Below are 27,136 nucleotides of genomic sequence, written 5' to 3'. Positions count from 1 at the left end.
TCACACCCACTACACAAGGATAATCCTTCTCCCCCAGCGACCCGGTGCCATCTCCTCCCACCCTCCGTCTTTGAGTCATTTCGAATGTATTCCCTTTGTCTCATGTCAGCCTCATGCTGCCCATTTCGTCTCTTAGAATCATAGAACCATAGAGTTGCCTAGGTTGGAAGAGACCCTTGGAATCATCGAGTCCAACCATCTACCCTACTCTGCAAAGCTCTCCCCTACACCATATCCCCCAACACCACATCTAAATGTCTCTTAAAACACATCCAGGGATGGTGACTCAACCACCTCCCTGGGCAGTCTATTCCAAAGCCCGACCACTCTTTCTGTGAAAAATTCTTTCCTAATGTTCAGTCGAAACCTGCCCTGTTGGAGCTTGAAGCCATTCCCTCTTGTTCTGTCATTAATTACCTGTGAGAAGAGACCAGCACCAACCTCTCTACAGTGTCCTTTCAAATAGTTGTAGAGAGTGATGAGGTCTCCTCTCAGCCTCCTCCTCCTCAAACTAAACAGTCACAGCTCCTTCAACTGCTCTTCATACGATTTGTTTGCTAGGCCCTTCACCAGCTTTGTTGCCCTCCTCTGCACTCGCTCCAGCACCTCGATATCTCTCTTGTATTGAGGTGCCCAAAACTGGACGCAATACTCGAGGTGTGGCCTCACCAGTGCTGCGTACAGGGGCACAATCACCTCCCTACTTCTGCTGGCCACGCTGTTTCTAATACCAGCCAGGATGCCGGTGGCTTTCTTGGCCACCTGGGCACACTGCCGGCTCATATTCAGCTGCTTCTCAATTAGAACCCCCAGTTCCCTCATTTCTTCCCCACTGCCTCTTATATGCGGCACGAGCGAGTCCCCAGCTGATTTCCAGCTGTCATTCAAAGCCTCCTTGCCATTCAGGAGCACTGGCACTTCTCGAGACCAAAACGCATTAGGGATGATAAGGCATCATTAAGCCCAGACACACCTCCCCCCTTTCTCTGCACCCACCAATTCAGGGTGGGAATTGGGAGGAGAGACGCAGCCCGTGAGCAAGGTGGTAATAAAGTCTGCAGCCACGCTACTCCGAGTATGCACCGCCAGGGTCCGTACGTGGATGGGAGAGCAAATTCACCAGGAAGGTAAACAAGTGACTGTCCTCTCTGAGTCACTGCGGAGCCGGGTGGGTGTTTCTGGGCACTACGAGATCCTGCTTTGCACAGAGGCACAAAGCTGAGGTTCTCCGAGAAACACAGGGCAGACAGGTACTATCTGTTGCAAACGTAAAGCCAATTTCATTAAAATATACCTGGCTAAACATCTTAAACGTGAAGTCAATTTACTAATAAATCAGACTCAAATGGAGGCATAAGTAAAAACTCACACTGGGTGCAGAGTGATTTATACACATAAGCAAAATAGATCAGTCTCACATTTCTGGAAAAGGACACCAGATGTCTTTGACGTCATCTAAATTATCTCTATTTTTAAAAGTTACTCTTTTCCATTTGCTGCCAACTCAGAAAGTCCAATTTGCCAAGATAATATATCTAGTGTGGATGAAGATTTCCAAACTTGAAGTATCAGTCTCTTAGCAACCGTAGTACTCTTTGTATTAAAACTGAGCACAGTGAAACTGTCATCTTCTGTAGCCTTTTATGCACCTAATCAGTGAATTCCCATTAAAGACACAATATTGGAAAAATGGCATTTAGGATTCTAGATGCATACAGAGTATATACACACACATATATTCCACATTCTCCACAGAAGGATAGAGTATTTATAGTAGGTAGACATGTTAGGGAAATATGTGGCATATCTTATTCATGCGAGGAACTAGATAAGAAATGAGAAGCTGAATGTAACAAAAGGTGCAGCAAGAGCCGATAAGAAAAATAAAATAAAATCATGGAAAGAACTTTTTCTTCCACCTGGGTCTGATTCAAGTGGCGGCCTTTAGGCAGTGGGCAGGGGTGAGATAAAAGAAAGCCTCCCTTTTCCTGTCTGCTATGCTTTCAGCCCAGCGCTGGAAGAGCCATTTGATGCCTCCCTTTCTCCAAGCCTACAAGAGTTCTGGAAAGGGCTTTTGACTCCCACGTTCACATCTGCTTCTTCCAACCCAGCACAGAAGCTCACGCTCCTGGTAAGCTTTCCTTGGGTACATAACAATTCAAGGTCCTCTCCAGGAAAATACGGTGTTGCAAGAAGTACGTGAAACCGTTTTTGACTGTAGAAGGGATCACACAAAGCAACTTCTTTCCCTGGATCTCCTGCCCTTGTGGAGCTCCTGTGCTACCTACCCAGCAATTCTGGGCATTTTCTTTCACAAATATAGAGAAAACTTTAGAAAACAAGATGGAAACATGTCTCCTGACACAGCAGTTCAATATAGATAGTATAACGTTGGTTATAACGCTCCGGTCCCATCTGAAGACCAAGCCATACCTTCTCCCTCTGTCTCCCAGGACTCAGTCTTGGCTGAAATCCCCATCCTCCCTGACCGCAGTGTGAGCAGGACCAGAGCCACGGGGTCTGCATGTGCAAAGACCAGGAGACAGAACCAGTTTGGAAGTTTGGGCACTGGGCATGGTCCTCTGCCATGGGGTCTTGAGTTGAGTATCCACAAGCCGATCCACCAGCACGCACCGTGGCCCAGAGTCACCTCGATGGCTGACGGCGGCCAGCGAAGAGCGAGGGGAAGGAGAACATTTCCTCGTCCTGAAACAATTTGAATTGAAACTCTGGACTGAAAGGAGAGGGAGCAGCTCTCTGAGCTGTGCCGCGCTCCTTCCTGCTGCCTTTCAGCCACATCTCCCACCGCAGCCCCATCCCGCGGCACAGGGGCCGAGAGCACATCCCGGGCGCTCCCAAGCCCTGACTATCGTGGGTCATACAGACCTCCAGAGCAGCAGCTGATTGCTCACCAAGCACCACAGCCGCCTCGGGAGGGAATGGAAGCAAAAGCCTCAGAAGAAGTCGCCAGGCGCGTGCCTGCCGCTCCACCGCCGTGCGAACGGGCACGGGCAACTCCTTGAAGCTTTTAAAAACATAGCGGGACTTGTCTTCTTTTCCTTCGCTCCTGACAGATAAAAAGAAAAGGAAATCAATTCAACCTCTATTTCAGCTCTGATCTCGGCTCCTCCAAGCGTTGCTGGCCTTATTTCTACAGCACTCACAATAGCGGCCCTCATATAATTCCATTATATCGTCGCGGTTGTTATTTATGTCATGATGATTGCATTGCACTCAAGGGCAGAGGGAAGAGACGGTGAGGTCCGCTTAGATTTACAAGATGCAGCAGCTTCCCCGTTTTCAACAGGCGGTATTATTCACCACGGTTTTACTTACTGGCACATGAAAAATGATTGCGAAATGATCTAGAGCTGACTGCACAGCACTTGATTTCAAATGCGCTCGAAGTAATCAATCTGACAGCGGGCTTCGAGGACTGCCACGCGGGTCCACTGCGTGCATACTTCATTTGCTGCCTCGGGTTGCTGAGAGGGGCAGCAACTCGCTGCTAAAATAAACACTACACCTGAAGTTTTAATAAAAGAAGGACTGATGTAGCCGCCGCTCTCGCGTAGCTCATCCCCATCAGATGCTGTCGTTATATCGCTCACCTGTGTGCACCGCCTGTCTCGCCTTTCATAGCGGGACACAGCAAAGAGAGGGTTTTATTCATTATCATCAGCTATTAGCTAATTAACTGCAAACACAGGACATCAGCGTAGACACTTGGGTTGTATGTGCAGAGTCACGGCAGCGGGCTCAATATGTCTTCACAACACACACATACAACATACGCCACAGCCACGATACGCGCACAGCGCCTACCTCTAAAACTCATAGTCTAGCTAGAGCGCAAAGTGGAACGGGTCCCAGATTAAAATTGCACTGAATTTCCCATGGCAATAATGAAGTTGTTTGATAAAATTACTCTGGAAGTATTTCTTGCAAATATTAATCTATTTAGATTCATAAGAAATATAGCAAAGAAAAAAAAAAAAAAAACAACCCACCTGACGGCTCTTGGCAGCATTGCCATTAAATACATAATGAAATTCAAAGTAAACCTAGTCCCTAGTCTAGATTCCCAGCCCAACAAAACCAACTGCAGGAAGAAAAAGGCTCCAGCACTAATCCCCTTCCTAACACAACTGCCACACGACTCCCTAAATCGAGGAAGGGCACCGGCTCAGGAACGTGCCCCACTGGTTACCTGCTCTCGGCTCTTCCAGAGGTGCGCAACGCCTCTCCCCCGGGAGGGGACAGCTGAGGGAACCCTGATCCAACACCTGCATGGCTTAATACAGACGTTTGCTATGAAAACACTTTAGGAGAGAGAGGACCAGGGAAACGTCTCGCTACGACACCAGGGAGCAATGTTTGTATGGCAGTTCAGAGAAGACGAAGTTTTTAAAAGTTGGGGGGGGGGAAAGAGCTTCTGTTATGTTCCCACCCCATCCCGTGAAAGCGGCTTCTCTCGTCAAAACAGAAAACACGCCGCTGGCTTGTCTTGCAAGCTGTGATGCAGCTTCTGCTCGCAGACTCCCCGCGTCCCTCTCCAGCTGAGCCCGCTGCGCTGGACAAAATCTGCCTGTTATCTTGGAGACGTTACTACGCTAAAACAACATCACCAGAGCTATTAGGAAAGCTGCTGCAAGTTATGCAGGTTGCCAATAACTCCAGGGGATTTCACAGCAGCCAAGGATAACAAGGAAGAGGGAAATCCCAGCTGTGCTCCTTCCATAGGCTGTATCCCGTGCGCCAGCTGCCCGCGGAGGGGGGCTGCGCCCCAGCACGTGCACACCGGGGGACCCTGGACACAGAGGATATGTCCTGTGCCAGCTTCACAACCACACAACGTGACCCAGGAGGTAGGGGAAGGATAAAGACGGCTACTTGTTCTTCGTCTCCATCTGGGATTCTCTTCTAACGTATTTAAGTAACAGTGCAGAAGAGCAAAAAAAGGCAGAAAAGTCCCAAGGAGGTCAGCTGGTTTATTGCTGTAGCACATCAGCTGCTTTCCCTCTTCTATTCCCTCCTATCTGGTTGGGGACTACACAATTCCCAACAAGGGACTGGAAGGGCTCTCACATATCCCCTACGCTCACCCAAAGCCCGGAGGAAGCTCACCTAGGGCGGTGTTTGTCAAGCTGCGTTCACATCTTCCCAAGGAAGGGTAATGAGGAGGACCTGAAAGGCTCAAGCCGGCCATGGGACAACTACATATCTGCAATTACCAGCCGCGGCTGCACGTCCATGCCTGTGAATGGCAATAACAGGCCAGGGTAGATCTGACACTCAGCCAAGGGCTCATCTTCAAACGGTCCCAAGACTTGCCTTGCAGAAATTTTTCCAGTTCCTTTTATGATCATATTTACTTTTGACTGTCCGGCGGCAAGGAGTTCCACAGTTTAACCACGCAATACATGACGATCCACATTCTCTTCTTCTGAAACACCTCCTCCAACACCCATCTGATGTCTTCCAGGTCTTGTTTTGGAAAAGGCAGAAACAACTCTTCCCTGTTCTCATTTGCCACACCATTCACCCACTTTATAGACTTTACCATATATCTTCAGCTGTTTTCAGACTGAAAAGTCTTTGTCCAGCTATCACAAAACCTGCTTCGTCTAATCCATCCTTCCAACTTGGCCCATTCAACCATTGCTAAACACTTGGAAGCCATCAGAAACACTGCACTTCTACCGAACCCTTCAGAAGATCATCAATCTGCTGCTGAGCCCTTTTCAGTAGAAGAAAGCAAAAAACACTCCAAGCCCCAAAACCAACCCCCTAAAATTTCAAGGTTGAAATCCCATACCACCTCACCACAGTAACCAGCAGTACTGGAAGCAGCTCCCATGAGAAAAGGAGCTTCTCCAGGATCACCGTGAGCAGGTCACCAGGGCTAGGAGCTTGGTCACACCCCTATATCTAACACCCATGAGAGGGACAGGCCAGTGAGGTACACTGGGAGGGACTGAGATCTCCCATCCATAGGAGTCCATATCTACCTTCAATGTTTTCATACTCCCTATTACCACAGCATCTGAATAGCGCTCTGCTACATGCGTTTATGCATCCATGGCGTGATGGAGAACGGCTTTTATGTCCGCTCCATGGCCAGCCAAGGTCCAGGGAGTGACAGAGAGCAATACCTGGACTCTTAAACTAGACACAGACACACACGATGGGCCATCAGCAGCTGTCCACCTTGGCCATCTCCATCAGGAACCCACCAGACCATTTCCACCAACCTCCCGTGGAGGTGGAAGCGGCAGCTTGGCCAGCCGTGCCCTCCGATGCTGCTCAAATCAGCCGATAATGGCTGGACTCACCATTTGCAGAATGGCCCCATTACAGAAACGAGGAAAGGACGGAGAGCAGCCGGTAATTGGCAGGGTCTGCCTCTTTCCTGCCTCGCTCTCCCTGTTTTAATGGAAAAGCTGCAGAAACATTCACACTTAATTATATAAAATGCTGTACATGGGCCCAGCTGCAGGGCCGAGCCAACGTATATCACTTCGGAAAGACACCGTTGCGTAATTTCTGTCAAGTAATTAGCGCGCTCTGCGGCACACCAAGCCGAGAGTTTTACTAGCGCTAAACAAGGTTAGCAGATTTGTAAACAGCTTGCTATGGAGTAATATTTTTCTGCTCATATCCTCTAAAAATATCTTGGGAGAATTTGCTCCAGTACAAATGGCTCTGCTTGAAAGGGTTTAAAACAACAACAACAAAAAAAGCTTATGATAATTCAGAGCAGGTTTTCGCTTCGTTTGCCCGCCTGCCGCTTGCTTTTCGGTTCCTGACTTCAAACAGTTACCCAGCCCAGAGCTTGGCTTTACTAAAACACCCCGTTTCACCAGAAATGAAATCAAACCCATGCTAACACCTAGCTCCGTCCCTCCCCCACTTCCTACATGACCTTATGCGCGGTCAAATTACAGTTTCTTGCTCGTTTTGCCACAGGTCCGAGGGGGCTGGGCTCTCCCGGCCTAGTTGCTGTAACCCTGGAGGAGAAGGCAGAGTCTCTGCCCCGAGGAGCCGTGCGAGGAGAAGACACCTGGGGCCTATCTAAAACTCACAGAGAGCTCCGTGGTTTCCCAAGTCCTGCATTAAAGATTTAACTCTTCCTAAGACCTTGAGTGTGGCATCCGCACCCGGGCGAATGGCATCCTTCTGCTGAAGGGAGGAGGGTGCCCAGATGACTCTCCAGGAATCAACAGTCGCTATTCCCCAGCAGCTTGTAGATGACCTGTGCTCAGTTTAGAAGCAAAAATATACTTTACTTCATCTGTTAATGCTTGGGTTCCCCATGGGAGTCCTCAGGTCCTTTCACCTCACCCTCCGGCGGCGAGGAAAAGCCTGTTTTATGCACTCTTATTCTAGGTGAGCCCACCACCATCTGCAGAGCGGACTGAAGGTGCTAGCAGGGATTCAGGTAAGCAATGCTATGTCACCAGGAGCAGATCCTGACCCCTTGGTTGAGCTGGATCCTCAGCTCCTGACCAGGGTTGAGAAAGGACACGTGTCCCCAGAGTCAGCAGCTACAACGCCAAATACTCCAAGTGGGCAAAGCTGCTGAAAAGACGGTGCAGAGAAATGAACTGTGCCATACCTCTACCTGTCTTGTAAAATCAGGATGATAACGCTGAACCCGAACAGGGCTTAAATAGCTTCACATTCCAGACAAGTGTCCGTGCCCTACTCTGGGGCTTCCCAGAGCTCCTCAGAGCAGCCACAGTCTGGTGGAACAGAGCTTCCCATGGTGGGACCACAGACTTCACTGGACCACAGGCAAATGAACAAAACACATGTCATTTAAGCATTTGTAAGAGTATCTATTTTCCCCTTTACTTGTGCCAGATTCGGCCATTTTAACAGTTAACTCTGTTGGTTTATTTGGGAAAAAGCAGACCATCGGGAGGTTTGTTATTCCATCCACGCTTATCATTAGGAGGCTGCTAATGAAACCACAGAGACCTCCTGATGCCCGGGGATGGCAGAAAGAGGAGTACAAAGTGGCACACTTTTTACACTTCATTGGGAAGCTTTATAAATTAATTGGAGTACAAAGTCAGGTCTAATTGATGTTTGTATTGATTGAACTGCTCCGAGTCTTAATTTTGGTTGTAAAACTCACTTTAAAATAGAGCCATTTATAATTAAGACAGGATCTGTAATTAATGGAGTTTTATACTCATAAAACTGCCTCTCTCATCAGTCTAAATTAAACTCCACATGAAAGTTCGTGCAAATTAAATACAGTAGATGCCAAAACTACTTTCTCCAAACTCTTTGTTATTCTTATTAATGTCAGAACATAAGTGATTCGGAGATGTGAAAAAGCCATGAAAATTCCTATTAGAAGAGGTGACAGCAGGGAAGGGCACCCCGCGGGTGCAGAGAGCCCTGCCATGGCGCGGGACGCCCGTGCCAATCCCCGTGCAGTGCAAACACAGACACGGACATCACGGTCACGTCCAACGCGTGACAGCAGCAAAGCCGTGAGCCCTTTCCCACGCCCCAGTTAGAAAATTAATATATTGTCCCTCTCGTACAATTGTGTCAAACCGTAGCACGAACCTGCTTTTAAAAATATTTCGCTCCAACAGAGTCACGCCAGGCCACCAAGCACAGCGGGGGCTCACGGGGGGAGGGCTCCCTTGCCTTCGCGTGCCAGTGGTTACTTAAAACAAGGGCTGCGATGTGCCGTGCCCTCAAAGCCTCCTCAGCTGCTCAAGCTCTTAATGAAATTCTCCAATTCTGGTAACTGTGGTTGACCATAGGTCTCTCTCCAACTTGATCTCATCGGAAATCTTTACAGCCATCAACCACAATATTTACAAAGCACAGACAGTTTTGGGCTTGTGGCAAGAAAATACATCATCTTGGACACATGTACATAGATAAAAGTTCCCCAATAAATCTGTTTTCCATGTGCGAGAGTCTGCCTCATCCTTATCTAGGTAATTAGCTATTCGCTCCTTTAACGGCTCCCATTTAATTGGGGTTGCTGTTCTTAGCGGAATATCATTTCCTCTTCCCAAAAGCGCTACTTCTATTTTTGGATCTTTTTTTTCTTTCTTTTTTTTTTTTTTTTTTTTTCTGGCTGCCACATTCTGGTTTTCCCACTAAAATTAAAAAGTCACTGCAGCACTCACCAAGTATTTATGGCTTCAAAATTCCTACACATGTCCCTGAGCCGACGTCCATAAAAGCTTGTCACAGCTGTCCAGCGCTTTCCCACACAACTCCAAACTTCAGTTGAAGCTCCGGGTCCCTCGCTAGCTACTGTAGAGAGCCTGGTAGCTGATCCAAGGGTCAGCCTTTGGAAATGCCCGTCTGTACCCATGGACAACAGAAGATCAGGGGTTAGAGAAGTCTCAGGGAGGTCTCCCGGTGAGGGAATGAGCTGTGGCCTGTGGCCACAGCTGAGAACCACACCAGGGTTTCTGCCCACCTTTTGGATAAGGTCTGTGTTAGTACTCTGGAGGGCCACAGCCAGTCCTACTCCCACCAAGGTCACGGAGAGCCCAAAACCACCATCAGCCAACACAGAGCTGAAGCCATGATAGACATAGAAAGCGCCTCTCTGCATGGGTGTGAAGAAAATGTCAAAGCTGGCATCAAACCAATTTGTTTAATCCCTTTTAGAGCTAAACCAGACAGGTTCATAGCCCTTCTGCCTCAGAGTTTCTCTTTTTAGTCCATTCTTTTAATTTGTTTTGCTCCCATCCCGTCAAAGCCTCAGAGGCCTCATGAACAAGTGCTGGAAGAGGTAAACGGGAATGCAGAAAGTTGATTACTAATGAACCACATAAATTATCATACTGGTTATTACCCAAAGGACTAAGGTTCAAAAGAGCCTCTTTCTTCTCCATCATCAATTCTCAGTCTAAACGCCCACACCAGCCTTGGGCTGGCCCACTCACACAGGCAGGCATGCTCAGGTGCATTCCAAACTGGGATGGGACTGGTTTCGCGCCGTCAAGAACGGAAAGGGGTCGATATTACCCGTGTGCACGTGCACAGACGGAAACACACAGCTACGTCCCAGAAAGCGTGCCGCGGTGAGACGTGATGTCCAGTCTTTTAGCACTAAGTCAGGGGCGCCCACTCAGGCTGCGAGGATGAAACTTTCTCTCCGAGTTGGGACTAAAAAGCTTTCCGTTAGAAAGAGAAATAGACACTAAGGAGATTAGCCAGTTATCCGATTTCTTCAGCTACAGAGAGTGAAAGCCCAGCTCCGTCGATGGGAATTTTGCTCCTTATATCAATGGGTTCAGAATTTCACATTTCCAAAATAAGCACGTTTTACTTTGAAGACAACAAGTCCCCTTCCAAGCTGAAAGCAGCTCTTCCGTTGGCTAGGCAAGGAAGAGGACAACAACCCTTCTGCCTTTCAAGAAGCACTTCATGGGTGGCTTCTCCACGCAGCCAAGGAATTGGGAAATTCGGGGATGTGCAACGGTTGGCTAGAAATATTGTTCCGATGGAGAAACACACGCTGCCAAGGTCAACAAGTTATCAGAAGAGCTTTTTATCTGCTGGGACTTAACTCTGCGACTCCAAACCTGAAGCTGTGTGCTGCAAAGCACCCTGGAAAGCATTAGAAGGCACAATAACTGCACAAAATACCCCAAAACAGCAGCTTTGGGCTTCTGTTATTGCAAATAAACACCACTGGAGACATCACCGAGTGCGTTACGGAGTCAGCACTTTCCCACAGCAAAACTCCTGTCGTGCCATAGCAACACGCGCAAGGTGTCCATGGGGCACGTATCATCCAGCCAAAAGCCTTGACTCACTGCACCGTTACACAGAGGACAATAAACTTAACCTGCAGAAAAAATTGCTCCAATCACTGCCTCAAAAGAAACCCTCTAAAACCCCAGAACAGGTAATGCTAAACTGCTTTTAAAGTGAGAGGCTGCTTGTCTGATCCAATATCCTCCTGCATTTTTATTAGGTGACCTTCTCCCCCTAAAAGGACGCAGAAGCCTTACCCTTATCGATAGGAGTTAGAGAAACCAAAGCACGTCTCCCGTTTGTTATTATCAGAGCCAAAAAAAAAAAAAAGGGCAGGCAGAAAACACCGGACCTCGGTGCAGGACAGCAGGAAAGCCTGAGGCCAGAACCTCCCTCCAGAGCCCTGTATTTAACCAGCCTCTTTATTTGCTTTGCTCCCATTTCCTCGGCTCATATATTCTACCTTTTGTTGTGGAAAAAAAAAAAAAAAAAAAAAAAAAAGAGAGAGAGAAAAAAGAAGATGGGGAATATAGCAGAAGCAAGCTATTGAGAAGCGAGCCTGGAAGCAACTGGAATGAACTCTGAAGAAGTCATTAGCTACCTAACCCCTTAAGCAGCCCCAAAACGGGGTGGGGGAGAAGGGGAACTGCGCTTTCTCTTTGCATCTCAATCCAAACCAAACCTCGTAGAGTTTTACTGCTCAGAAGTTGGGCTGAAACGCCCGTTCCCGGTGGGCTCAGCCCGCAGAGGGGGCTCAGCCCACCAAAGCTGGGCAACGAAGCAAATAAAGCACCGGAGAGAACTCCGTAACGCACTGGGTGATGTCTCCAGTGGTGTTTATTTGCAATAGCAGAAGCCCGAAGCCGCCGTTTTGGGGTATTTTGTGCAGTTATTGTACCTTCTAACGCTTTCCAGGGTGCTTTGCAGCACACAACTTCAAGCAATTAAAGCACGTGCCGGATGGCTCCGCTGAAGGAGCGAGAGCCCATGGATGTCACGTTGCTGGTCTCAAGGTGACCCCATTGTGACGCCACCAGTTTTTTTGGGGATCCTTTGCAACTTGGTCAAGATGGGAGAGGTGGTTGGGTGTCCCTGCCCGAATTTGCTTCTCACCCCACCGCGGCACCTTGCCCTCGCCTTGGCCGGAGAAGAAACATCACGAGATGATTCGTCTCCTGAAGTGCTTTCACCGAAAACACAGGTTCAGCCTCTCTGAAACACCTCATGGACTCACAGCAGCTGCACGAGCTGCGTGTCCCGGCTCCCCCTGAAATAAAGTGTTTCGGTTTGACTCTTTTAATGGAAGCACGTGACTCGGCGAGCCAAACTCTGCAAGTTTGCCACACCTTCAGACCAGAAATAAGGTAAAAATCTCAAACTCTAAATGAAACACTTTGGTTTGGAAGAGATGAGGATTTTTTTTTTTCCCATTTACAGGAAAAAAAAAAAAAAAACACAAAAGTAAAAATGTGCTGATTTGGCTCAAACTGAAATGGATCCCCCTACATTTTTCTTTCTTTTCTTTCCTTTTTTTTTTTTTTTCTAAACCGCTGGTGAACTGAAAAAACCCATATTTGCACAGCTGAGTTTGGGAGGCAGCGCCTGTCCTGGGGCTGTTAATTCTCATCGCCAGCTCCAAATGTACGGACTCCGTTCCTACAGCCTCTGCAACCAGGGACAACGTTACCTCCGGTGTTTTTATAGAGGGAAACCTGAGCCCACCGCACATCCACCTCCCCCAGGGACAAAGCAGGCGAGAACGTCGTTTCGGCGTTATCCTCCAACTCTCTCTCTATTTTCTCATTTTGCCTTCTGCAACACCAAAATCAAATTTACAAAGCAGTGACAAGCTACATTTAAGTACTTGTGATGGACATTTCATCCATCAGACACATTGGCAAACACAGTTTCACATTTCAAAGGCAGAAATTACTGTGTCCCTGCAAAGCACAATTTACTCCTTATGTGCAAACATGAAGAATTGCTGAGGAAAAAAAAACGCTTCAAATCTTTTTTACCTTCGGGAAGTAATAACAATTACAATCAGTTACACAGCCGTATTTCTTCCCCCTCCCCGTCCAAACCTATTCACAAAATCTCATGCCCCGGATTAGATTTAGTTGAAAGAAAAGTAATGAGATTTGTGTTTCCTAGCAAATTAAAAAGAAATTGCCCAAAAGAATAATCCTAAAATACAAAATATTGCCTCATCCCACATGTTGCTAATAGGCTTGTGTTCTAATGGCTTATTCAGAAAGAGGGACTTTTCTTAAACGACGCCTTAATGATGTGCATTCAAGAACATGAGAGACATAAATATCTTTCGCTACCAAGACTTTCGATTTTCCCATATTTTTTTTTACAGAATTCTTATCAAAATAAAGGAAACTTTTTCTGAAAGACTTTGTGCTGTTCTGCAAAACTAAAAACTGAAAATTCCAAATGCTAATGTTTCGGTAAGTTATTTTTCTTGCTCTTACTTCCCTTGCGGTCGTTGCCGCAAAAGGACGCGGCGCTGCCTGTGACACCTCAGCTCCAGGGGGGACACGGCGTGGGACTGCGCAACTCGCTACTTGTCAGACCCACTCAAATTCCAGAGGGATGTTTGGCCCCATCTACATTTCCCTCTGTTGAATGGTGCCAGGACTTTGCGCACTGGTTCCCCGAGGACACTGAGGTCTGTGATCTCGTGTCACGATTCATTCAGGGTGTTGCTTCACGTGATGCTCTCAGGGGTCCTCCTGCCTGTCCCACCAGCACCACCGCAGTCCCTCTCCTTCCATCCTCTCAGCTGGACCCAGGGCACGGCAGTCATTCACTGCGGAGGTAAACCAGAGACCAAGGCGGACAGCGAGGACCCGGCTCGGCTCATCCTCTGCAGACCCACACGGTTCAAGGACCACGGTGCCCCCAGCGAGCCCCTGAGCTGAGCCCCCTCCGCCCCAGCGGGAGCACAGCCCTGCACGGAGCAGCATCACCCGGCGATGCGGGAGACGCAGGACCTTGGTCTGACCTTAGTCTGCAAAAAAAAAAACAAACCCAAAAAAAACAAACAAAAAAAACAACAAAACCCAGCATAGTTTTAACTCATTTCATTTGGAGAGTGAATAATCTGAGCCAGGTTGGCATCAGCCTTAGGAACTGCAGTGATTTCAGCCCGTGCACCCTCCACTGCAGTGGCTGCTCTGGCACCGAGGGCTCACAGAGCTTTTTATGTACTACTACCCTCTGCCTGGCCCTGGTGAGCTTTGCAGGACACATCCCTGCCATCAGAGCGGAGACGCCGAGGGCCCGGGAGCATCGCTGTACCCGCACGGCCCTCGCTGGCTGAGCTCGCTGCGGTCCTGCGCTGCGCCCACCTCCTCAGAGCATCGCGCTCACCCCGGGAGATCCGCACCCCTTTGTTTTCACAGGCGGGCAGGAGCTAAGCCTGACTTCAAAGGGTTTGTACTGATCCTCTTTGATGTCGCCAAAGCCAGTCAAGCTGGAGAAAGCAGCGCTTCCCCGCCGGGCTCCCGCTCCGTCCCCCTGTGCCCATCTGGCTGGCGGCTGCGGCCACAGGGTCCGGCGAGAGCCGGCCACCGCTGCGCATGGCCACCAGCTCCCTCCGCTCTGGCGACAGCACGCCCAGCGCTGGGTGCCGCTGACCATCCTCTCGCCTCCTCTCCAGCTCCCTCCCTCCCGCCCGCTGTCCATCCTGCCCGGTCCCGCTGCGGCACAGCCGGCCCCGCATTCCTCCCCTCCTCCTGCCTTCCCCAGCTCGGACCCCGCCGGGGAGGGGGGGGAACCCACCCGGCACAAATCCCGGGAGGGAGCATCCTTCCACATCCCATTTAATAAATAAATAAAACGAATTTCATAATCTTTGCACCTATTGCTCATCCCACAACTGGGCAAGGGAAACTGGGAAACAAAGATTTCCAGCCGGAGGGAGAGGACGGAGGGGTCGGTCTGTTTAATTACCGGCGTTACTGCTGTCTGCCTCCCTCATCTGGACTCGCACGCTGCTAAGTGACTACTCGCTCTGCCAAGCCCTTGGCCTCGTCCTCAGGAAGATAAATGCAGTTTATCTTTTATTCCTGAGTAAGCCGGGGCAGAGGCCGGGGACCGCGACCACCGTCAGCAGAGCACGGCAGAGCGGGCTCGCAGAGAGCAGCCGTGGCCACGGCGGCTGCCCGGGAGCGCAGCAGGACCGGGATGCTGCCTGGTACCGCCGGGCACATGCCCCGGCAGCCAAACGGGGGTCAGGAGCGCTAACCTTGACATCGCGCTGCTTTGAACCGGCATGCGAAAAAAAAAAAAAAAAAAAAAAATCGGTTGAAAAGAGCCAGGTGAAACCCTCTCCTGATCACTGCGTTTTTCTCCCTGTCATTTCCGTGGCAGCGCTGTGCCCTTTCTCCGTGTCACCGTTTCTCCCCCGTGTCACCAACAGGCTCGGCTGTGGCCGCAGGCACAGCCGCACGGGGACTGGGGACTCAAAGCAAAGCCATCGCTCGTGGGGAGCAAGACCCGCAGGTGATGCTTGACCCCAGAGGTCTCGCGGTACCCCGAGCAGTGGCGGACGTATCGCTCTCCTCCCCCATCACGAGTGCCGCTGCTGCTGGGTAAACTGAGGCACAGAAAGATCAGTGATGGCCAAAACATCCCAGTGAAGAACTACAAAGAGATATCTGGTCTCCCGCTTCTCTGTATGTACATCTAACTCCTAAACCTCATTATTTAGGGGGCAAACCTGTTTCTGAGTGTTCCTCTACAGACAGCGCAGAGCTGCAGTGCCGAACAGAGGCTTTTTGCCTTTTTTTTTTTTTTTTTTTTTGGCACTGGGGAGGCGGCTGCTCCGATGGAGGCCACTGATTCAGGTTTGCTTACGGTTTGCTGTGACTTGATTAAAGCTGACGTGCTGAGAGACACAGTGAACTCACACGGCCTGGCTAAAATATCAGTCTCCACAACTTGGAGGAGCACCTGACAGTCCACAGCACCACAACCACAAAACGGGCAGATGCACAGCGTGCAGAGCATCGCCGTAACCTCCGAATCCTTAAATAATTAAAAATCACGGTAATTAAAGGAGGGACCTGCAAAACCTAATGCTGACTAACTCTAAGACACCGTCTGTGTGACCGGGGACCTGGCAGCGCTCACCAGACCCTCAGGTCCATCCTGCTCCGGCTCTTTGCCACCCTCCGTGCCAGCGCTCAGGTCTTCTCGCTCAGGTCCGCGCTGTTGGGATTCATGGGCACGCTGAGCCATTCATCTTCCACGGCAGCTTGTCCGGCTCTTTTTCCAGCCCCCGAGCCCAGCATCGATACGCAGGACCCGCGAAATGAAATAAATAGCACTCAGCGCCACGCAGGGGATGTCTAAGGCAGCTGAAACCCAGAGTCTGGGTTTGTACCTCTGTCTGTGCAGTTAAATGAGAAGAAATGGCTTATCAGGTTAATTTTAAGATGAGGACCAACTGCTCGACTCTCCGGAGCTGCTGTGGCTTCCTCAGAGCTGAGCTTTCCCCGGTGCCCCGGCCCCACGGCTCGGGAAGGAGCCGGGCAGCTGAGATGCTTCCCGCCCAATTTAAAAAAAGAAGCACCATCGCCTCCATTTCTGAGACGGGGAAGACGCTCCCAGGCTGCCTCAGCCCCCAAAAATCTCTGTTTCCGTGGCACTGCCAGCCCCGCTCAGCCCCCAAAAGCCGCAGATCCGGGTCAGAAATCAGTGTCTGCCTTTGCAGGGAAAGATGCTGTGGACAGACTGACAGCATCCCAAAGGAGCTCAGTTGGAGCCGGACCAGCGAGAAAAGATGTCCTAGGAGGTGGCCACCCCTCTGGGTGTGCAGATAGCGTACAGCACACCAAAATGCTGCCGTACCCACACCTCTCCTATGCCTTCATCTCAAAAATGGGGGAGACGGCAGCATTTAGTCTCCTTTGCTTCTAACCCCTGGGTGTGTGCCACGTCCTTACGAATCTGGGCCGCAGTGACCCTACCCTGGCCCCGTCCTCCATACACAGCCACTGCCCAGGGGGTACATTTGCAGAGCACCAAGGCAGCAGGTAAGGATGAGACCCCTGAGCCCACGCGGCAACGCTTACTGGAGTAGGAGCGACTTGCTCGAGTCAGGGTTTTAAGGCAAGGGATTGAAGGAACTTGTAAAATTAATGATCCAGCCTAGAAGCTTGCATAAAAAATTAAAAATCCATATTAAAATCCGTATAAACGTGTCGCAGCAAGATTTAGATGCCTTTTAAAGCATGTTTAGCTCTTGATCTGAATTTGCTCCGTTCCCGTGGCCCGAGGCGCCGCAGGCAGCGAGTTATCAGCTCGCTCCACCGAGAGCCCGGCTCGCAGGCGAAGGGGCGGCGTCTGAGACGGCTGCGGCGCGATTCACGGCGTGTCAGGGAGCACCGAAGCCTCGGCAGCACCTCTGCGGCGAGAGACGACCGGTGGGTTTGGAAGGAGCCGGACGAAGGCACGGTCTGCATCCCTCTCCCCAAAACCACCTTCTAGCTTCAAGAGGCTCCTTCATGGAGAATACAATAAGCCAGAAACCCTCGAGCCTCTAAACAAGGATATCTGAATATCCACCACTAGTGACTCGTTTGCACGCCAGCCAGTTCCTATAACTATGTCAGCATAGCTGGAGTTCAAACAATCTCTTTAATTGTTGTCCAGATGGTGTCCCTGTAATTCTAATTTGTTGGCAGCCAATCTCATTTTATTTATACTCTCTTGCTGTAAAGGACTCTTTCCTCGGAGATGATGCCGATGCCCGTTCGTGTATTTTGGGGGCGGGGAGTCCAGGTGACGCATCCCCCGCTTGGCAGAAGGGGGTGAGGGACAGGGGGAGAAGCCCCTCTGTGAGCCCTTCCCAAGGCTGCACCCGGGAAAACGTGTTGTCCCCCTGGGTGACCAACCTGCCAAAGTGCCGGCGCCTTGCGTAAGGCTTGGGCTGTAAAGCGTTGGAGGGTGGAAATACTCTCTGTTCTGGAGTTTTTCCCCCAATCCACAGCTTTCTGCCACCTTCCTGCTGAGGATCTCTAGTGCTGGAGAAACCCCAGCGCTGATCTTCAAGGCCCAACGGTCCCTGAGGTAATCATAGAGGTTGGAAGGGACCTCCAAGATCATCAAGTCCAACCATTACCTTACCCTGACAAAACCACTTCTAAACCATGTCCCCAAGAACCACATCTACCCCTTTTTTTAACCACCTCCAGGGATGGCGAATCCACCCCCTCCCTGGGCAGCCTCTTCCAAGGTTTCGTAACCCTTTCAGTGAAAAAATGTTTACTAATATCCAACCTAAACTTCACCACTTGTCACCAGGGAGAAGAGCTCAGCCCCCACCTCCCTACAACCGCCTTTCAGATGGTTGTAGAGTGTGAGAAGGTCTCCCCTCAGCCTCCTCTTCTCCAGGCTGAACACCCCCAGGTCCCTCAGTTGTTGCAGCAGGTAAAACCTTCAAGACATGGTCTTCCTCTCCGGTGAAACTCGGAGGAGCCAGACCTCCCCATGCTCAGCCACTTTGGGTGTCCAAACATTATCATTGCCTGTTTGGGGTGGGAAGCGCTACTAATTTCAGCAAAAAACAAACAAACAAACAAACAACTTTCCTGGAGGCTGAGAGTGATAGAACGGTGATGCTAGAGCTGGATGGACGTCTGTCTGTCTGCGACACACAGGATGGCTCTGGGCAAGGCAGGGGAAAGCTCCCTGAAAGCTCCCTGAAGCCAGGGCAGGGGACCTGAACCCCTCCAGATGCGCTGCAGCGGGGCAGGGGCATCGCGTCTGCCGGCCGCTCCAGTGGGTGCCGATATCCGGAGACCACTAATGAGGCCGGGGCAGAGCATGGTGATCGCTAACTATAAATCTCTCCCCCGGTGAATTCCCTTGGAGCTCAGCGGGACGAAGCGGGCACGCAGCCTGGGACGGGTGGCCACCGTTTCTCCATCAGCAGCTCCGCTCCTCCACCGGACACGCGGCGTCTGGAGCGACCGCGCACCTTGTAGTCAATGCTCTGCAGAACGTGAACACTGCGCCAGTTTTCATGATTTTTTAAATGGAGGCTGCTTCGTACCAGAAACTACCGAGTCCCAAGGAAACCCACACTGTAATTAAAATACGTAACTGGAAAATGAGCAGAAGGAGCTCAGCAGAAGTGAGATACAGCTGCTTCTGTCCACAGAAAGGATCTGCATAGTGATGCCGCAGTTTTAAATCCAAAGACACGAAATGCCATTAAAGCCTGATATAAGACATAAATTATTCCATTTCCAGCCACGATCACTCACAGTGGAGACACTGTGAATAAACCTCTCTTTAAAAGGAACTCTGCAAAAGCGAAAATGAGCTTTATACACTTTCATCCACTTAATTAACAGGCTGCTTGCAGCGCTTACACTGAAGCGTGGATTTTGGAGACCCATGCACAAACCCACGCGCAGAGTCTCCTATCCCAGGAGAATATCCTCGCCACTCCTTCCTCACCAGCAGGATGCTCTCTCTTCTTTGTTTCTCTTTCCCCTTTTCCAAGTGTTTTGGTTTTTTGTGGTTTTTTTTTTTGGTTTTTTTTTTTTTTTTCTTCCCGTGGACAAAAAGCCGAGCGGAGCAGACTCAGCCTGTTGCTGCTCCGTGAGTCAGTCAAGTGACTAATGCCTCTCCCTCCCGGGTTTCCCTCCGCGAGCACATTGCTTCGCCAAAACGCCGTTTCATCTCACCTGGGACGCCAAAGATAATCAGTCTCAGCCGCCGGTGGCTGCCGAGGCTGGAGGGAATCTGCCGGCCCCTTACGCCTCCCGCGCCCATCGGCGGGATTAAAATCTCTGCTGGCAAACACGCGGACCCGGAGGAAAAAACGACACCCGGAGAGAGATGCGCGGAGTCGCCCAGCAGCCCCGACGCTCCAGCAAGGGGCTGTCTTATCAAGCCTTTCCGAGAACACAGGAGCGAACTAGGGTCTGGGATCAGCCTCAATCCTCGTGGCTCACGGGGTTTCTGCTAAATAACAACCCCCAAACGAGACTGCATGGTGACAGTGCTCTGCAGCATCACGGTCCCTCCCTTCCCAGGACTTACAGCATCCAAGGACCATCATATCAGATGTTCTCAAGAGGGTAAACTCCCTGGATTTTGGCCTTATTTTCAGAGGCAGTGCTAGGATGGCACGGCTGTGTTTGCGATGTGGGACTACTTTACCCACGGTGTCCCCCAGCAGGGACCCAGCGTGCCCCCAGCCCCGGGACTGCCCACCTCACCATGCTGCTGGGACCCCAGAACCAGCTCCAGCCCCAGCACACCTTCAGCCACTTGGCATCGCCTGCGTTATTGCCACGCGCGAGCCAACCGTTCATTTTAAAAGCCATATGGAGCATCTTTTAACCATGCCCTTCAAATTACTTCAAGAGCTGTTTCCCAGTATACACTGAAGCCCCTCATGGTTGACTTTTACAGAGGGGCCCAGGAAGGAGCGACCCGGTTAAGATCTGCAGGTGGCAGCAGGGATGTTGCTGGGAAGAAGCAGAAACCAGGTTGCGCACATCCTGCAACGTGGTGTATAATCTGCAGCGACGGAGAAGACCCGTGGTGAGGGAAGTCCCCAGATTCCTGCCCTGAGCTCTACCTCACCCCAAGCTCCTGCAGCCGGCAGCTTTGCCCCCATTTCACGCGTTGCTTCGCTGACGTCTCCAGTTTAGGCAGGCACAACCATGCACCGGCAATTCCACTCTGGATCTCAACCTTAAGGACTGTGTCAAGGCAGCCAGGTTGATGTGTACAACCACAAAAGTAAAAGAAAGATCTCTCAGCCTAGAAAAAGCCTTCTAGATGCCACAGACCCCACCTGGGGCAGGGGCTACCCGGTCCAAGGCACCAGATGCCCACAGATGTCCTGCTGCCGTGCAGCAACGTTTCCTCCTGCACGGACACTGCCGATTTCAAAGGAATCTGGGTCAGGTAAGGATTTATCCTGATGTCTTCCTGGGCAAATAGCTGCTGCTGTGGTTCACATTTGGGTTTGCTCTGCAAGGCACTGACTAGCACGCATTTCGCAGCCACTTTTTGCAAAGCCTACTTAGAATGCATGTGCCTCCCTTCAGGTGATATTTGTCAGATTCCTACTATGGAAATGTTTTTACCTCCTGACAATACCCTTTAGATAGCGCCTATGGAGGTGGATGACTCAAGCTTGACATGATGATTTCCATCCACCATTTTTTATTAAAAATACTCCTCGAGCTTCGTAATGTGAAGACAGAAGCCGGTTTTTAAAGGGATGTGGAAACCACAGAGTATGCACAAATTGTGCCACGATTTTATGTCAGCCAACAATAGCCAGAAAATCTATATGTAAAACAGCTCCTCCCAGCCTTAATTTATAATCTCAGGCATAGAAACCGCTAAGCCTATGGCAATAACATCCATCCGAGACCCACCGTACTTCGCGGTCCCTAAGAGACGGGTTATGGATGGCCTGCCACTTCCAGCTTCGTCACTTACTTGATGTTACAAAGTTCAGTATCGCCTAATATAGCTTTCTGCGAGCTAATTCCCCTTTGTGACGGTGACAGCTTCTTAAAAACCCTCACGCTACTACAGAACCGCAAATAGCAAACACCGCTGCTAGGAATAGACGAGCCATCAGCAGAGTGACCTGCTATCTCTCCAGCCTCTTTCCTCGCTGCCAGCATAGTATTTAAAGCAGGATGGAAAAAAAAAAAAAAAAAACAAACCCCAGAGCGGAGTTAAAGTCGACAGATGGCTGATGCAAGTCGGAAAAGTTTTCATAGGAGAAAAAGAAGCGGTCGGAGAAGAGGCAGAGCAGCACCTTGAGCACGCCGCTCTGTACGGCACGCATTCATCCCAAGGCTCCTTCCCCCTTATGTTAATTGAAGTCGGAAATATTTTTCATTTCCCCATCTCCGTATTATCCTTCACGCACTGCCCGCAGGCTGCAAACGCGGAGCGTTGGTCGGTACGCGCTGCGGGGACGTGCCGGGGGGAGACCCGCTGCCTCCCAGCCCGGCTGCGCAGCGCCTTCGCCCTGCAGCATCCCAGAGCCCACACTTGCAGAAATCCTTCCCAAAGCGAACGGTGTTGAGACACGCGATACTAGACACACACACACACACAAAAAAACCCAAACCTGCTGGAAAAAACCCGACAGATCGGGCACTTGTTGGAGCCTTAAGCGCAGAGAAGCATTATAGAAAATTCCCACTGACTTCCCCAGCTTCAAACCTTTAATAATTTAATACGTGTGACTGGAATTTCTCAACAGGGTGGAACTCCCTCGGGACCGAAATCTCACTGAAAAAGAAACCAAGGAGAATTTGGCATCTCTTTCCCAGCCCGTAAGATTAAATGCAAATATGTTATTGGCATCGAGCTGTCACAGCTTGATGTATCCACAAAGCTCCCATACACTGACATTAACTTCTCAAGGAAGAACATTTTGTTACTCACCCCGAGATAGTCTATGCTTAAAGGCAGAAAGACTATTTCTGTTTTGGGTTTGGGCAGTCAACGGTCGTACCTTCACCAATTACCAGCACGCCCGGGCGCTGATCTAGCGACAAAACACAGTAAGATAGTGACTGCTGACCTAATATTACGTATAATTTCCCGCGGCTCGGCTGTGCTCTGGTAGCTGGCACACAGCAAAGTATCTCCAGCTTCTTGTGCTGCTCTGGCTTTAGCGGACATGAATCGATTCAGTACCACTTCTGCGTTTGCAGGGGGAAAATAATGGCCTGAGGTTGAGCTCTTCTCTGCGAGGCTAAGAACTGGGGCATATCTTCACGGCAAAGACACAAAGCCCTCGAAAATAGGTGTTTGTAAAGCAAAAGGCTGTCAGAAAAAAAAAAAAAAATATATATATAACTAAATTCTAACCAGAAGCCTGTGCTTAACAGGCAGAGAATAAATGGATGATTAGTTAAAGAGCCCTAACCATGCTCCTGAAGAACGAGGGGGATACTCTTTGTGAACAGAGATGAATGAACTCTGCTGCTCTCTGATTCAATAGCACAGTTATAATGGGGCACCGACCACATCAAATGGATGCAGCGCTCGCATTAGCGGCGACTCGGCTGCTGCCTTCTCAAAAGACGGCTCCACCACACCTAATTCGCTTCGTTTGCCGTTAATTAACGGAGATGATCCGCGGCCTCTCGAGTGCTGGTTTCTCCTCGGGGAAGGCGGGTCTGGCCGTGGAGCTGTGTCCCGCTGCCTCCCCCAGCCTCTGCTCCCAGCCCCGAGCCACCGGTGGGAAAGCGATGCCCCGGAGGGCTCGCGAAGCTTGCAGCCCACCCGACGTGGCTTGGGCTGGCAGCAGGGAGACATGGGAAGGATGGAAAGGAGACTGGGCTTCCTCCCCACTTCCAGCCACAGACCATTTCCAGGCAAACAGCAGGGGAAAAATTAAAGAAAAGTTTCCCCCGTGCAGCCCCGGCAGTGGGCTGCAGCCCCGGTGCCACTTGAATCGGCTCTTGACGGTTTTCTGCAAAGCTCAAAGGCAGATGTGCTCTAAGCAGGGTAGGCATGGCAGGAAACCTCTTGTTCTCTGCACCTGAAACAAACCGCGAGACCTCATCCGATGTCCTCCTGTCTGCTCACCCTGAATAGGGACAACAGCTAAGCTTCACCTTGCAACGTAATTTGTCATCTATAGGATGCGCAAAAGCCGAGCCGGTTCGGATCTGCTCACCAATTCAATTCTTCAAGCAAAGCTCCTGTAACCCAGAAGAGCCCAGAAGACGCCTCTGCAGTCCTTGTGTTCTCGGGGTCTTACCTAAGCTGCACCGAAAGTGGTTTCTCACGTTGCATCCATGTGCATTCAGCACATACTCATAGAGAAGAAGACAAGCGGTTACAAATACTCAGAAAACACCGTTTGTACTCCAGGTAAGTTAATGTCAAGCTCGCAAAACCAAATCCAAAGGTTCCAAGTTGACAAAGGCTTGAAAACTAAGGTCTGATTTACCAAAGCAGAGGTGAAAAGGAGGAGGGTGGGCAGAAACGTTGGCCTTCTGTTTTGCCAAAACGCCTCCAACCCATCCTGGAAGGACCATTTCCACCGTGCACCATCCCCTTGCTCATTTCCTCATCAACTTCTCCATCGAGACCATTGATTATGATCATGGCTTGTACCAAATGTCCACTGGGAAGCAAACCAAGAGCTTCGATTTGTTCCACAGCCCTCAAACACCAGCTGCCAACAATATTAACTTTTGCTTAGAAATGACCCTGGTGAGCCACACATGGCCTAGAAAAGAGGACTTCCCACCGTGAACCAGACTGGGAGCCTATCTAGCCTCACGTCCCACCTGCGCGGCAGAAGGGATTAGCAGAAACCAGCTTCTAGGGAGGAAATTATGGGATCCTACAGGCAGCAGATGCGGACAACCTTCCTGATAGCCTTTGCCAGCCCGAGGCTGGTCTGTGCTCCCAATCACTGACCTGGAAAAGGGAATTTTAAAGCTCTTTCCAGCTTCTTAAGCCACAAGCCACCTCCACGCATCTTGTTATATTGAGACACAGAGAGAAATCTCACTTTTGAACGGCCACAAAGCAAACGAGAAGACTTCCTAGGAAGACAGATTCAGCTCTGCAGGTTCCCAGGAAAGGCTAAAGACATCTTTATAGAAAGATATTAGCTCAACTTTTTCTCTTGCAAAGTTTTGCCCATAAAAAGCAGCCTTTCTCTTTCAAAAAGCTGCCTTATTTCTAGGCAGAAAGACAAAATCCGAGGCTAAAATCAGTCTACAGCTCTCAACATAACTTTGGGGAGGGACCTTTGCTTTGTCCCTGATCTGCTGAGCCATCTCTCTTCTGCCCTGCCTGTGGCTCATTGCTTCGCGGGGAGAATACCTCCGGTTATTGCATGACGACGCTACCGAGAAGGTGAAAACGAGCCTTTCCCTGCTCCCAGCCCCCTTTGGAAAACCGCAAGGACGTTGCTCACCATCCAGTTCCTCCACGGAGATATTCGCTAGCTGTTCGCTGTCGCTGCCAGCGGAGAGCGAGCGGTTCAGGTAGTTGCCCTTGTACAACAAGCCAGCTGTTACATGGTGGAATGGCATCTTCTCCCTGGGCACAAGAGAAAAAAAAAAGAAGAGAAAGGCTTATTTTAGCGATTTGTCTTTGTTTTATTTGAATAGTATAATAGCCTGCCTTGAAAGAGTAGCTTGGACCAAAGCATCCTACGCCAGGGAACGCGCACCGAAGTTGGGTGCATGGCTGATGGATCACAGATTTTATTTACTGTCTAAGACAGGAGCTAAAAAAACAAACAAAAAAGCCGCAGCTTCTTCTTTATGCCAAACAAGAGTTATCAGAGACAGAACAGCGGTGCCTCAGGACAATATGAGTCCGTAGCGCTCATACTGCCGCTTTCAGCCTAGAGATTTGCTATTTGGTAATAATTATATAGTGCAGAGAGGTCTACGTTGACGTGCAATTAAAAAGTCATAGGATCCAGCAACACGACTTTCAAAGGCGTGCAAGGGTTCGGCACCAGCTCTCGGGCCCCGCTCCGGAGCATCCAGAGCCTTAAGCTTGTTCAACCCCCCCGGCCCAGAGCATCCCCGCTGAGTGAGACGCACGTCGCACCGCCGCCTCCGCTCCAGACTTCGGTGGCCCTCGCTGAAAGAAGAAAATTCACGTTTGAGCAGGGACCAACAAAGAACATTTTCATCTCACAAATATGACAGCAAAGGCAAAATACTGCTCAATGGGAGGCTGTAGCAGAAAAGTGTTTGCAAACTTAGCAGGTATAAACACCGCAGCCTAGTGAAGGGCAGCCATCTGCACAGACAAAAGTGGAAATTACTGTCAGCAGCACTTACACATTGATTTAGGATACACAAGAAAGAGGCGAGTTTGCCAAAGTCAATTGAAATATTAAGAGGAAGATTTGTCATACCCTTGGCTGGTTTCAATCAGCGCAGCCCCATCACGGGCCTATTGCATTTCATACCGCCCGTTGCCAGCAGATATAAATCAGCAGAGTCAACAGAGCCACCCAGACATCAGCCGAGGATCCGGCCCAGGGTCTCCGCAGGGGCTGGAAGGCGGCCAGGACACGCTGGGCAGTACGGTTTGGAACGGACCATTCATATACATGTATATGGCAACTTTGGCAGATCTCACTCACACCAGTGGGGGACACAGCCCCCTGGAAACGACCTCCACGGGCATTCTCACTACAGCCACGCCGGGACATCAGCTTGCTTTGCCGTAAAGAGATAAGTGCCACCTACTGAATCGTTCTCCAGCCAACACTACAATTACAAGGATGATCTGGCTCTTACTCAGCCATATGTTCTTACCACAGTCAATAAAACAAATATATATACATATATATTCATTAATTTTGTAACATATACCTTCTTGCCTCACTGAGTGAGTAAAAGCTTTAATAGACTCACCAAGAGCAAACTAACCTTGAGACACAGGAAAGCGAAGAAGAAAAGCCGTGAGGTTTCTCTTGCACTGCTTAGCACGTACCTAGAATTTCTCTTGCAGTAATTATGTAAATAAATCCTAATCGTAATTTTAAGTATTTTTATTTGGGAGCCACTTTCTTCAGCAGCACATTAGAAACCGTAAACAAGGTTTTCTTTTTCATTAAGCATATCTGTAATTTCCCAGCACTTGCCAATTAATGTTTTTCCTTCTGATATATTGCTCGCTCTGACATACTGCTCTGCGCTAAGACGGGAATTTTACCTACCCCACAGGGAGGTAAAGCTTTTTTTACCCACCCAGCTTTGGTACCGCTCTAGGTCCCGACAAGCAGGGCTGGAGAGACCCTGCCAGCCCTTTGCACCACCTTCACGAGCTTCCAGTCCCACCACTGGTATATTCATGCAGCAACCGATCCGCGTTTTCTCTCGATAACCACACGCCCAATGTAAAAGCACTCACGCTGATTTTCAAAACCCTATCAAATTATAGAGCTCGCCCTGCGACAGCAGCGTGCGAAGTGCCCACGGGGTTGGGGACTGATGGCAGCACCCGCCTGCGCTGGCCCCTGGCCCAAGGGAGCTCGCACAGCCCCCCCGCACTCACCCACCGCCGGAGCGGCCGCAAGCCCTGCGTTTGGGTGCACTAAAGCACTTCTGAAATCACTTTCCGTGCCTTCGCTTCTACAACCGTTAAAAAAAAAAAAAAAAAAAAAAAGACAACTCATCTCCCTCAAATGCTGAAGTGCTTCAAATCAGCTCCCACCTGGGACCCTATAATGCGTTTTAGTACTGGGGGGGGGGGGACGGACACCCCCATGATATCCCCAAGTGAGAAATCCTGGATTAAATTTGACCACCTAGCTATATTATTCTTTTTAAAACTGCCATATTATTCAACGGAAACCCCGCTGAATTCCAGCAGCTCT

At 50.0% G+C, this 27,136-nt stretch overlaps 1 protein-coding gene across 1 annotated transcript in view; it reads right to left on the bottom strand.

The window, feature by feature from the left end:
- The window catches only part of CALN1 (calneuron 1), a gene marked incomplete at both ends in the record, with an annotated part of 115,706 nt that extends 90,882 nt beyond the window's left edge, over positions 1 to 24,824 (bottom strand). Inside the window, one exon of the mRNA XM_082493260.1 lies at positions 24,707 to 24,824. Within this exon, the coding sequence (XP_082349386.1) occupies positions 24,707 to 24,824 (118 nt within the window). The remainder of the gene's footprint in view (positions 1 to 24,706) is intronic.
- Between the last annotated feature and the right edge of the window lie 2,312 nt (positions 24,825 to 27,136).

This window comes from Vanellus vanellus, assembly GCF_965231255.1.
Source record: "Vanellus vanellus genome assembly, chromosome: 19".
Taxonomy (NCBI): Eukaryota; Metazoa; Chordata; class Aves; order Charadriiformes; family Charadriidae; genus Vanellus; species Vanellus vanellus.
The sequence above is the reverse complement of the archived record's forward strand: the minus strand, read 5'-3'. Positions and strand labels throughout refer to the sequence as shown.